Source organism: Dendrobium catenatum, unplaced genomic scaffold (genome assembly GCF_001605985.2).
Source record: "Dendrobium catenatum unplaced genomic scaffold, ASM160598v2 fragScaff_scaffold_1220, whole genome shotgun sequence".
Lineage (NCBI taxonomy): Eukaryota > Viridiplantae > Streptophyta > Magnoliopsida > Asparagales > Orchidaceae > Dendrobium > Dendrobium catenatum.
In genome coordinates this window covers 4,618,280-4,631,180 of record NW_021319682.1, presented here as the reverse complement: position 1 = coordinate 4,631,180, position 12,901 = coordinate 4,618,280, and the positions used below count along the sequence as shown (strand labels likewise).

General features: G+C 34.1%; 1 protein-coding gene across 2 annotated transcripts in view; it reads right to left on the bottom strand.

Moving 5' to 3' along the window:
• Positions 1-2,206: 2,206 nt before the first annotated feature.
• LOC110100302 overlaps positions 2,207-12,901 on the bottom strand; it is a 14,900-nt gene continuing 4,205 nt past the window's right edge. The window contains exons 3-5 of one of the 2 annotated variants that reach the window (XM_020827743.2): positions 11,725-11,853; positions 2,767-2,913; positions 2,207-2,566 (exon numbers count right to left, since the gene is read on the bottom strand). In XM_020827743.2, coding sequence (XP_020683402.1) covers positions 2,453-2,566; positions 2,767-2,913; positions 11,725-11,853 — 390 coding nt within the window. In that variant the 3' untranslated portion in view covers positions 2,207-2,452. The remainder of the gene's footprint in view (positions 2,567-2,766; positions 2,914-11,724; positions 11,854-12,901) is intronic. The other variant, XM_020827744.2, reaches the window with a different exon arrangement.

Sequence of the window (12,901 nt, the reverse complement as noted above, 5' to 3'; positions counted from 1 at the left end):
AAACAATACAGTACAAGTTGCTTACCACATACTTGGGAGTAGATTATTGAATGCAATTATTTGGTAGGTCCAAAGCCACTTTTAGACCTGTCAAAAACAGGTCACGGGTCGGGTTCGGGTCCAACCCGAAATTGACCCGACACTGTTCAACCCGACCCGTTTTTGCAAACGGGTCGGTTTTCCGAACCCGACCCGACCCGCTTCGGGTATATTTAATTAAATTTTTTTTATTTAATTCATTTTATTTAAATTTAAATCAAATTAAGGGTAGATTTACTTCAATTAATTTAAAATAAATCAAGATTAATTTAATTTGGGCAATAATATTTATAATTTTTTGAAATATTATTTACTTATTTCATAAAAATTCATTAAAATCCTCCAAAATTAATTAAAAACGGGTCAAACCGAGTCGATTTCGGGTTTCCGGGTCAACCCGAACCCGACCCGGTTTTACAAACGGGTCGAAATCTCTAACCCGAACCCGACCCGGTTCGGGTTGACCCGAACCCGAAATTTTCGGGTCGGGTTCGGGTCGGGTTTTCCTATATGAGCATGTCTCTTTTCTCATGTAAGTAGCAAACATGTAACTCCATATGATAACATACACATGAATGGTATACATAAGCCTCTTTTATGAATAAATAATGAATATTTGTATTTGCATGTTTGATGCGGAAGTATCTATGATAAAAGGACACTTTTAAGCTAAGGGTAAAGGGGCTCTTTCGAGCCAAATGGTAAAAGGGTTCGTTAGAACCAAATGGTAAAGGTGATCCATTAAATGTGTACCTGATCAGTACAAATGATACTTTTGGGACGGGTGTTAAATATTATGTTATTATGATATTATATTTTTATGTTATATGCAAATGAGGCATCTAATGAGGCATAAATGCTTAAGGAGAAAGAATTGCAAGTTTATACAATGAAAGAGAACTTAAAGGTTAACTTAGAGGCATTTTCACTTTAGAATATATGTTATGACATGTTGAATGTTTATTTATTGAGAAGTAGATGAGATAGAGAAGAGATCAATTTGTTACGATAGTGATTCAAATAAAAACCCCCTTAGTAATAATAGTACAGATGATTTGAGTTGCAACCAATCTTTTCAAATTTTTAAAAAATTGAACGTATACGAATAGACAACTAAGAAAGAAAAAAAAATTAAAACTAAATTTGATGTTATATGACACTTAATATAATTCATGCATTTTATGTTGTTTTATTTCTGTAATATTTAAATTTCAATTATATTTCACATAATTTATCACTTAACATTTTATATCTTATACAATTTTTTATTTTATATATATATATGTCATAGTTCAATAAAAACTTAATACCATTCTTTAACATATTATTTAAATATTATATTAAAAATGAATTTTAACTTTTACTTTGACTTTAAACAATTTTTAGATTTGGAGGCTTACATCTCACAAGCAAAAAAAGCCTCAATACCCAATTGCGCAATTTCAGACCTTGGTTTGGTCACATAAAATGACGGCCTTCCAATGACCCGATTAAGAGTGTAGATGTATTAGATTTGGCTTATGTCAAGAAAGGTGAAAGTAAACCTAAAAAGATTTGGTTATAAAATATTAAAAATTATCATTTTTATTAGATTTAAATGAACATTTAACTCTTAATAAAATACAATGGACGAAAATAATCCATGTAACCAACCCCACATAGTGGGATAAAGAAGTGAAGAAGTTGTAGTTATATTTGAATGATCACCGATGGTCCTTCAATGTTCGATTACTAAGGAAAAGTCTTATAATACAAGCATTATTGTTGGCATCAAATACTTAGGAAGGATAATGCAATTGCAACTTAAAAATAAATAAAGATATAGCTTGGCATCAGATAGTTTGGAAATATAATGCAAATAATTGGGAAGGCCCAAAGGAATTTGGAATCATTGGTCTTCTGAGATAATGTTCCATGGAAAATTTTTAATTTCCTACTAGCTCCCTTATATAGATTATACCTTTCATTGGTGACTTCTCTCACCAAAATGGGAGTCTAAGGCTTCGTTTGGGATAGCTTTCTAACTGCTTCATAAAGCAACTTTTTAGTACAAAATTTAAAATTTTAATACTAGAAAATTGCTTTAAAAAATAGAAAAAAAATCATTCCAGACGAAGCCTAAGTCTTGATTATTTAGGCTTGTTTGGGATGACTTTCTTCCTGCTTCTTAAAGCAGCTTTTTAGTAAAAAAAAAAAAAAATTTAAAATTTTGTACTAAAAAACCTGCTTTAAAAAACAGTAAAAAAATCATCCCAAACGAAACCTTAAACATATTTGTGGCAATTAGACGACCCTTCCCCAGAATTTCAGTTTTTTCAATTTTTTACAGAAGTTAATTCCTTGTTCCAAAATAAGTACCATTAATTCGAAAGAGTAACTTCATACCAGTTTGCTGCGATGGAGAGGAAGAAATTTATATGATCTTAATCTCTTTAAGCCAAGCTGTGTGGAGTGGGCAAGGGTCATTTTTTCCTAGAGCAATTGCCTTCTCAGTCAGTGAATAAAACCACCCATTTCTCCACTTAAACTGGGCATGATTGCAGTTGTTAAATAATAAGCCAAGAATTAGATACTGGTTTATATTAAGATTTTGTTTGGGACGATTTTCTTTATGCTTTTTGAAGCAGCTTTTTAGTACAAAATTTTTAATTTTGTACTAGAAAGCTGCTTCAAGAAGAAGAAAGAAAGTCGTCTCAAATGAAACCTAAATTGAATAACTGTACTGACCTCTTTCACAGCAGTGGGGAAGTGTGCAACAGCCCTGGAGTAAGCACATAGCCTCTCCTCCAAGCCATAGTCAAATGTTAATTGCCTCTCAGCTGCAGCAGCAGATTCCAGTTCTGCAATGAGGCTTGTGACCTGAGAATACAAAATCTGGAAATGAATAAAATTAAGAGAGGAAAGGATCATTTTACTGAAAAGAGACCCGTTGGCCATCTCTGTTATAGGAATTTTTATTCGGTGTGGACACCGGACGTAGCACTACATCCGGACTCCAATTAAATGACGCCACGTAGCGCACCGACGATCTGAGGACCCGACTCGATAAAAACTCAAAATTTAGCACGTGCTTTTCCAAATTACCGCGCAGCCCGACGACCTGACCCGGATCGGAAGCAAAAATTCACTTTTTACTGAAAAGAGACGGTCAAAAATTCAAAATCTAGACTTTTCAGTTTCTCTTGTCTCAGGTGCTATAACAGGAATAAATAGAAACTACTGTTATAACAGGGGACTTCTTGCATTTTCCTAAGACTGCCTATATATAGGTGTATAAATCAAATATAAAAAAAAAAGGAAATAAGGATGAAAATAACCTAAAGTGAGGATATAAAATATAAGTAAAAGCATATCTACCGCTAAGAAGAATTAAGTACTTTCTTATATTACTATTTTCCAACACTCCCCTTTAAGATGGAGCATATATATCAACTGACACCGAATTATTGAACAGTTCGTAAAAGATAAAGTGATTCCAAAATTTTGGTAAATATATTTGCCAAATGTTCATTAACAACTTTCTTTAATAGCAACACATCTTGAATAAAATGACAATCAACATTAATGAGTTTTTGTTCTTTCGTAAAATACATGATTAATAGTGCAATAAAGATAGCAACATAAATGTCATAGTTTACAGCAATAAGTTGAGAAATTGAAAAATCAAATTCCCCTAGGAAGTTATTGATGTCCATGATCAAACACAGAGTTTCAAGGATCTGCATTCTATTTCAACACTTAATCCATCGACCAATATTTAATTCTTCTCTTCCATGTGATTTTATTGCTTCTTACACAGACGGCTCGATGCAAATTTGTTATCAACAATGACCCAACATAATTAGCATCATATAAAGCTTCCACATTAAGATATAGGATTTGTTTGGGACAGCTTTTTTGTTACTTACTAAAACAATTTTCTACTACAATTTTTTTTTTGAATTAGAAAGTTTAAAACTATAAAACTGTTTTAGGAAGCGGTATGAAAGTTGTCCCAAACAAAGCCATAGTTGTCCTTTTTTGGGTCATTCTTGTGGTATCTAAGAATATTCAGAACAACATCCTATTATTTATGTTTACGAGTTTACATGTGTTGACTTAGAATAAATAGCGAGCAGATACTTGGTCTGCTGACAGTAAGATAAATTTCCAAACCAATTACTGATAGAAATGAACATCCTCAAACACTTCCTCCTCATTTGTAAACTTTTAATTGTCAATTAACGAGACAAACAATCTGCAATCTGCAACCTAACAAACTAATTTCTAAAAATGGTTAGCAGAATACTTCCTTTGAGACAATGAAACTCTTTATTTAATGTAGGCGTATTCTATTACCAACAAGTATTTGGTCAGAAAAGACTATTATAGATAGTGCTTTACCACAATAAATTCATTCTGATCACTCCTAGAAACAGGCATGCCATCAACAAGACAACAAGCATAGTAAAGATAATAGAACTAGATGAATTATGTTTGTAGAAGATAGAGTGAAGTGATGTACTACTATGAAGGTCGACCTCAACATGAACTTTGAAAATTTGTATCAGACCAAGCATGAAATGTTTTAAGTAGAAATATGTCCTTATTGAGTTTGCATATTCTGATCTCCCAATGCACAATGCACCCAAGTAATAGCTCAATATACACAGCTTCAGTAAGATCTTCATAGAGAAAATATTGCTCACATCCATTCATAGCAAATTAATGGTGACAGATATTTAAGCCAGATAATTAGAAAGAATGTATCAAAATAATTGATCCCATATACTAGAGTAATACATTTGGTAACTAAGTATACTTATATTTATCAATGGAGTTGTCAAGATGAAACTTGCCGGTGTATTCCCATTGGCATGGTATTGGTTTAATGTCAGGGAGAGGTGTCCATATCATATAGATACTGATTTAGCAAGTTTGTTATTTCAGTATTCGTATCAAGTTTCCATTGAATATCCTATAATGCCACACAAAATACTAGAATTTAGATGAAAGATAATCAAATGATATAAAACTGAATAGTGATCAGTATAGTGTCTTAACCTTTTTGGAGGGCTACAAGCGCAAGGACATTAGAGAACTCTCAAGAAGGCTATGCATGAACGGTAGGGGGAATCAGAACTAGTCGGTAGTCACCATGAAGTGGGCTTGGTTTTGAATACGAGTTATACTTTAAAAATTGACCTAAGAAGGGTCATGCATTAAATTTTAAAAGCATGTTGGTTGATTTTAAGTCATATGTTTCTTTTATCTTGATTAAGCAAATTTTATCTTTTATAGAAAATTTAACATCCTAAGAGTCTAACGTGAAGACATTGTCCGATCCACCCCCAAGAAAAACAATCAAATAAACCTAATAAAAGCAAGCCGTTCTAGTGCGCAAACGAAGTATACACATCAATCATCAAAAAATAAATAATAAATAAGAGGCCAGAAATGCAGTTGGGTTCTGTAATACACCCTAGGAAAAGAAAAATGGATAGTTGAGCTCTACCATAATTATAACTCAACCTAAAACTATACATCAATAAAATGGCACGTGGATCTTGATCAACCTTCACATGTTTGACCTCCTACCTTCTGGAATACCCACATACCTACATAAGTTTTCTAATTAAAATAACATACAATAACAACATGAAGTCTTTATCCCACTACATGAATCTTTTTTCTCTATTGTGTCATGTTAAGAGTCAAATTCTCATTTAAATTTAATAAAAAATGTTATTTTTAATATTTTCTAACCAAGTCTTTTTAGTTAAACCTCTACCTTTCTTAACATGAGCCAAATCTAATACATATGCTTTCCTAACCGGTTCATTGGAAGGTCGTCATTTTATGTGACCAAACCATCTAAGGCTACTCTTTCTAATCTTATCTTCCATTGGAGCTACTCCAACATGACTGAAGTTAACTAAAGAAAAGAAAATTACATAAGCTCCCTACAAAATAGAGATTAGCATAATTATAATAAAGCAGTTATATTTACACACAAACTTAGTCATTAAGACCACATTCTCTAGGGCTTAGTAATCCTTGCGGTACCTATTAGAGAGTATACTTATAATGATAATTACAAAATTTTTATTAGACCTTGAGAACATGACCACCTATAGAAGATATTTCTAGAAAAATTCTCACAACTTAAGGGCAAGTGCCCACTCATCAATCTTCAAAAAAGAAAATAAAACAAGCATAAACAATCCAAACCAAAAACATAACATCACATCATCACAAGTGCAAAGTAAAAAAATAAAAAAAGGAAAATATTATCTTAGCTATACAACCTACCATAGGATGCCTATAAAAATGTGTCATATTCAACATTTAAATGTGTGCAAAGTTAGTGTTAGCTAACTACCATCATTAGGTGAAGGGTTAAAGTTGCAAGATCGAGTTCATATTAATTAATATTACCCTAGAGATTTCTCTTTAAGTGATTAGCCATTTAACTATTTAAGGTGGATTAATTATAAATTAATTTTAAAGTTATAATTTTGATCATTAGTTATAAAGAGTCTAAAATACATGGGCTTTAATCTATGCTAGAGTTATAAAAAAATTAAGGGCAAATGGTTCATCCTCAATCTTAAACTTAACTAAGACTATAATGAGGCTACAAGGGTGGCTAATACCTCTTTGGTTTCCTAAGTATCGAGGTAAGGCCGATAGGTGACACTAAAGTGGGTATTGCCCACCACAAAAATTCTAGGCTTCCTATGTCTAAGATTAATCAATTTTAAAAGGGTGACATAGGAATGAAAACCCACTACATAAAGATATACAAGGGTTCTATGAGAACTACCGCTTGACACTTAAGTGATTAAGGAGTTGGTTTGGGCTCTTGAATGTGGTTTTAAATTTTTAAAGGGGAATAATTTGTGCAAGTCTTTGAACATTTCTTCTCCCTTAACTTGTGAGGTATGTAACATTGTCACAACGGGCACGAGAATCAAAATCTCCTTATGACACAGTCCCGCAGCTCGAGATTTCCATCCTATATACCCACATCAAAGAAGAGGATGCAAAAATAAATACAAATCAAATATAAGCTAAGGCACTAGAGCTTGATTTGAAGTACATTTGCTTTTCCAACATTATATGTTATATTTGAAAATACTTTTAAAATAGAGATTTCTTTTTTGTAAGATTTATAATTTAACACATATTCCATCAATTCATTCGTGGCGTTATCACAACAGGCACGAGGACCAAAACCTCCTTAAGACAAGTAGCCCCGCAACTCGAGGTTTCCAGTTTATAAACTGTATTGACGGAACGGGTAATATAAAAGATATACATATATTAGAATCTAATCATGAAAATTTTGAACTAAAAAGACTTGGTTATAAAATATTAGAAATGAACTTTCTCTATTAGATTTAAATGAGAATTTGATTTTTAATAGGACACAATGGAGAAAAAGGATTCATGTAGCCGACCCCACGTAGTGGGATAAAGGCTTGTTGTTGCTATTGTTGTTGTTGTATCAAATGCAACTCAAACATGAGGCTTCTAAACTAAGGTTGAAGCAGTGGAGCCTATCACCTATTGGAGAGACACTACACAAAGAAAACAAATAGATCAACCTAACATACTAGAGCTCATATTTTATTTTCCTTTACACATTCTTGAAAAGTTCATGGAAACAAGATTTAAAAACTCAAAATCACTAAGGATGCAACTTTTATAGTTGCTTAAATATTTTATTAGCAAAATCAAAGAAAACATCCTCGCAGGATCCGCTTCGTCTGAAAATACATCGATGCACATAGCACAAATGAGTGACTTACACTACATGCTTAGTTGACCATATGAAGGTTTCTAAGATTCACAGAGGGGGCAAGCTTTAACAAATAAGGCCAAGACTTCGTTAGTGAGCTAACTTATGACCAATGTCTAACACATCCTATCATATGTATTTGGGTGAAATTAAAGATAGCTCAAAGTGTGTGTGCAAGTGTAACCAAGTAGTTCACAACAAAAAAGAGGTCTTAATAAAGTTACATAAATTATACCTAATCTAGAAGCAAGCCGGGGCAAGTATGTATGCCCCAACATAATGAAGGAGCCTCTCCTGATGCCCAGGGAGCTATGACTCGTCAACCGACAAAAGAAAATTGTCCCTCGCAAATAACACAAAGAGAACACACATGTAAGAAAATGATATGTAAATGATGCATGAATATGCGAAACATTGCATTTAACAAGAGGACCTTGGCCTATATGCACTAAGAGAAGTAAATTTTCAAAGATTTGGGTCAAATAGTGGCCCATAACTTTGAAATATCAAATACATAACCTAGGGACTTCACCAAGCCCAGAGAAAAATTAGGGGAAGTAGGGAACATCCTCTAGTTTGCTTTGTCCAAATTTGATCGCAAGACGATGCCCGATTGGAGAGTAATTTGCAAAATACTCACAGGTTCAAATGCAAATTACTCTCAATATATCTATCAAAACACTTTGATTTTCTTTTTAAAATGTAGGACTCATCATTCTGGTCCCATAGAGCCCAAGATTATTGAATTTTTTAGGTTATGTACATTTTTCTTAGTTTTATTCATTTATTTTTAATTTCAGGCAGTGGAAGGCGGCGGAATGGCAATGGGTGGCGATGGGCACTAGGCAGTGGCTGCCATATGTCGACGTGTGGGATCCACATTAGTGTTTAATCAAAGATAGACGGTCCATATTTCATCTTATTCCTTCAGAACAACTTTTTTTAAAAAATTTATTTTGTTTGCTGCAGGTTATCCACTGGGCCAAACTTAATGAGATTTTAGGGAATGTTTATGAACCTATGAACTACCTACACCTTGATTTTGGGAGCTTTATATGATGTATTTTGAGAGTTATTCACAATCAAAATTTTAACAAAAAGTCGCAATAAACCTTTATCCACTGGTTGAATGGCTCATTCTTGGGCTCATTTTCTTCGTAAGGATGAGAGGAACAAGTTCTCTGAAGGAATCTCCTCTTGAAACCGCCTGGATCGAAAGTTAGGATGACGGGAAGGAAAACAACCTATGTATAGCCTTAGGTCTCTCCTCTAACACACTTTTAGCGGTGGGAAAGAGTGTGGAAGTGAGAAAGGAAGCTCCAACAACCAAATGAAAGGAATGGGAGCTCTAGAGGTGGCTTGGTTGGAGAGTTTTTGGGTGTTATGTGTGTTATGAGGGGTTTGGAGGGTTTTGCCCTATTCTAAATCATGGGGTTTGCATGAAGGGTTGAGAAAGCTTGGAGCACTTCCTTAGATATTTTTCAAGTTTCCCATGAGGTTAGGTGGGCAGCCTTTGGCTAGGTAAGGACAAACCAAGGTGGAAAGCCCATTTGACATGTTGCATTGTGGGGGAGGGACCATTTGGGTTGAACCAAGGCATGGGTTGGGTTCAAAAAACTTCTAGGTGCATTCTATAGTGGTTTGGAGGGGGTTCAAATCAGCTGGTCTAAGGTTGGGAGATCAATCCAAGCATTTTGCCAATTTTGTCGTTTTAAGTATTTTTTTTTTTAATTTTTAACTAGCTTGACCATTTTGCCTGATCAAACTTGGTCAAGGTGATTAGGATAGACCATAGGGGGATCCTGGAAGCCATGTGGCATGCAAGCATGAGATTTGATCAACTTTACCTTTTCTTAATATTTTGAAAATTTTTAATAAGTTTGATCACTTTGACCGGTCAACTTGGTTAAGATGACTCACCCATGCTTTAAACTTATCACACTGAAGGATATGAGTTTAAAATTCATGCATTAGATCAAAAGTGAGGTCAACAAGCTAGATGCTTGTCATTTGAAATATTGGATATTTTCATCGCGAGTTAGAGGATATTCATCAAGATTTTCATGAGAACCGATAAGGAAACAAAAAAGCCCTCATCCATAAGAGAGAGTTGATACCTTTCAATTTGATGGGGATATTGATTGTAGAGGAGGGTTTTGAATCATTAAGAGTAGATAGAGAAGTCATGCCACCATGAAGAGAGAGGCATATAAATTTATGGTTAACTCAAATTATTGAAAGGGGTTAAGGCCAAAAAGATCAGACCCTAAGTAGGGGAGCAATAGTAGGATGCATGGAGTATATATATTATTGGTATGTAACGAGTGCTCATTAGAAGTGAGGCACAACAAGTGTTACAAGTGCAAAATGCAAGCGGTGGAAAGAAATGCAAGTGAAGGGGGTTGGGCGAGGACACGTTTACAGAGATGCTAGGAGCTTGATCATTGGCAAATGAATTGTAATTGATTGCAATGAATTTAAGGAAAGAATAAGCAACAAATTTAGGGTAGTCTTAGATTTGAACGGGTAATGGAGGTGTAGGAGAGGTTACATTGTTTCTTGGAAGGGTTTTAGGGTTGCTTGATAGCTAGAATAGCATCACAGTAATTCTGGAATAGGAATGTAAGCAATTTGAATTTAATTTCTACATCTTTTTAGCATGATAATGTGGGTGAGATGGGTAAAGATGGCGCAGCCAGAGAGAAATGTCAAGGAGAGGGGCACAAAAAGAGGGGGAGAGAAAGAAACAAGAGAGGAAAGAGACAAAAAAAGTAAGAAGTGGGTGTAAAATTTCAATATCATTGAACTCGTTAGAAGTTATTCATAAATATCCTTATATAGGAAAGTCTTAGGGTCATAAATACACTAATGCCCTCACTGCTTAAGATGTTCACAAAAATAATAAAGAAAAAATAATCAAGTCCAAATATGTCAAGAAACCAAAGAACTGAGCAACAAATTGAACATGGTTTATTAAGTCATTTATCATGCCGCACGATAATGCAAGAAGGTCCCTGGGTGTCACCACTAGTTAAGTCCCCTCCATTTTGTACATGATGAACAATGGAGTATAGATCGATGCTTCTTTGCCAATTTTCCCATGCATATAGGAGAACTAACAACTATAAAAATTGAGCTAATTGGAAATTAACACTAGAACATCCTAAAAATCAAATATTTTGAGAATATCAAGTGAGAAATGTGATATGCCTTAGGTTTCACAAATTAGGGCTTGCCCTAATTTTCCTTCAAGATGAAATTTCTCCTCCAGTCGGCGGTGGCCCGCATCAAAATGTTATAACACTGCTTCATCTTTTTGTCATATACCTTTTCTTTTAAAATAATTACCAAATCATCATCATATTGTGTTCGTTTAAGACTTCATTACAACCGCAAGTAACAAAAAGAACCTAGCTTGGGGTTTCAACAGATCGAGGAAGTAGTTAGATGGATTTAAGAAATGAGATACCAATGTATAGTGCGTGCATAAGAATTATATCAGTTTGCCTGTAAAAAACAAGAGACTTTTTGTTATTATCCCTAAGTTATATCACCCCTTAGATATTATCTACATATGAAAATAAACCTTTTGTAAACGAAATAATGCTTCGTGAGTTGCATAAGAAACGTTCAGGGCACGCTATATACAGACAGTAAACAAGATCAACCATAACCTTCAAAAAAACCTCAGCATTACCTTTTATCCGACATTGAAGAATCCAGATTTCATAAATTTGCAGCAAAAAAAGGTGAATATATGCTTCATAATATATTTATATTAAAACGTTTTGATCCATACGATTTGGGATTAAAACCAAAAACATAATTTTTCATAATTCTAATGCTGGGTGTTGCACGCAATCTTCTTTATTTGCTTTCCCAGTTTACATAGAAGTACTTACCTCAGATCGATAATCCTTCTCCACAACGCCAACAGTAGCTCCCTGATGACGCGCTCCAACAAGCATAAATGCTGAAATCCATATCAACTTCTCCAACATTTGTTTTTGGAAAGCTTCTCTTTGGAGGACCTGAATATCCAATAATATACAATGTAATATCTAGATAAAAGTTATAGTTTTGAATGATTAAAGGAAATTTTATCCAGCCAAAAATTAAAAATGTATGTTCCACATAAAAATCAAAGAAATACCAGCATAAATAACTTGTTAAAACAAAAATCCTAGTACATAAGGATAGAATCAGTGGTCCTATATGGGCCTCAGACAGTGGGAGATCCAGGGTTTTTGTGTTAGTTTTGCAATACAAGGAAAACCATGAAGATGGTTCTCTAGAATGTGAATCTATGATGAAAGCATGAAGCTAGTGATGCTAATGAAGCATTAGATGGCTCACACTTAACTATTGTGCAATGTTTACTAGCTACCCCTAAAAGCTGGCACTGACAGGAAGCACACGACTATCTTCCAACCATATTTTAAGAATAGCATGCAAATTGATCAATTATAACGATAATGCATAATTGTTAACTCTACATTAGCTAGGATGAAGCTCACCACTGAACTGCATCCCTAGCCCTACAAGGTAACTTGGAATGATAAGAACACCATCTCAATCACCCAATGGTGCCCTGTTCCATTTCCACTAGTAGCATACTATGATCGTATGTGGTGCAATGTCTTAATAGATGCTACCATGTATTTCTAGGAAATCCACGGATATGTGATGTGGATGTTACCCACTTTGACCGATCCAATATTTGTTTCTCCAATTTTGAACGCCTAAAGAGATTTCAATTCAGAAAACTAGAGCCATTTTCTCTCGATAAAGAATGATTTCATATCTTAAGTCAATGAAAATTTGAGCAAAGTTATGAATAAAATGACATTTACGCTCTCATTGTCATGCAAATCTCCAAACAATCTCTACGTGTAAGACCTAAATTTTTTGACAGGCGAGAAGAAAATTCCTCCTGAATGTTATAACCCACCCTTTGCATATCTCGAAATCATTTTTATTACAATCTATACTATGTTTATTTCATTTTGATACATAGATGCATATATAAATAATGTTCTTACAATCAAATATATGATTACTATGCAATTCAATTAAATT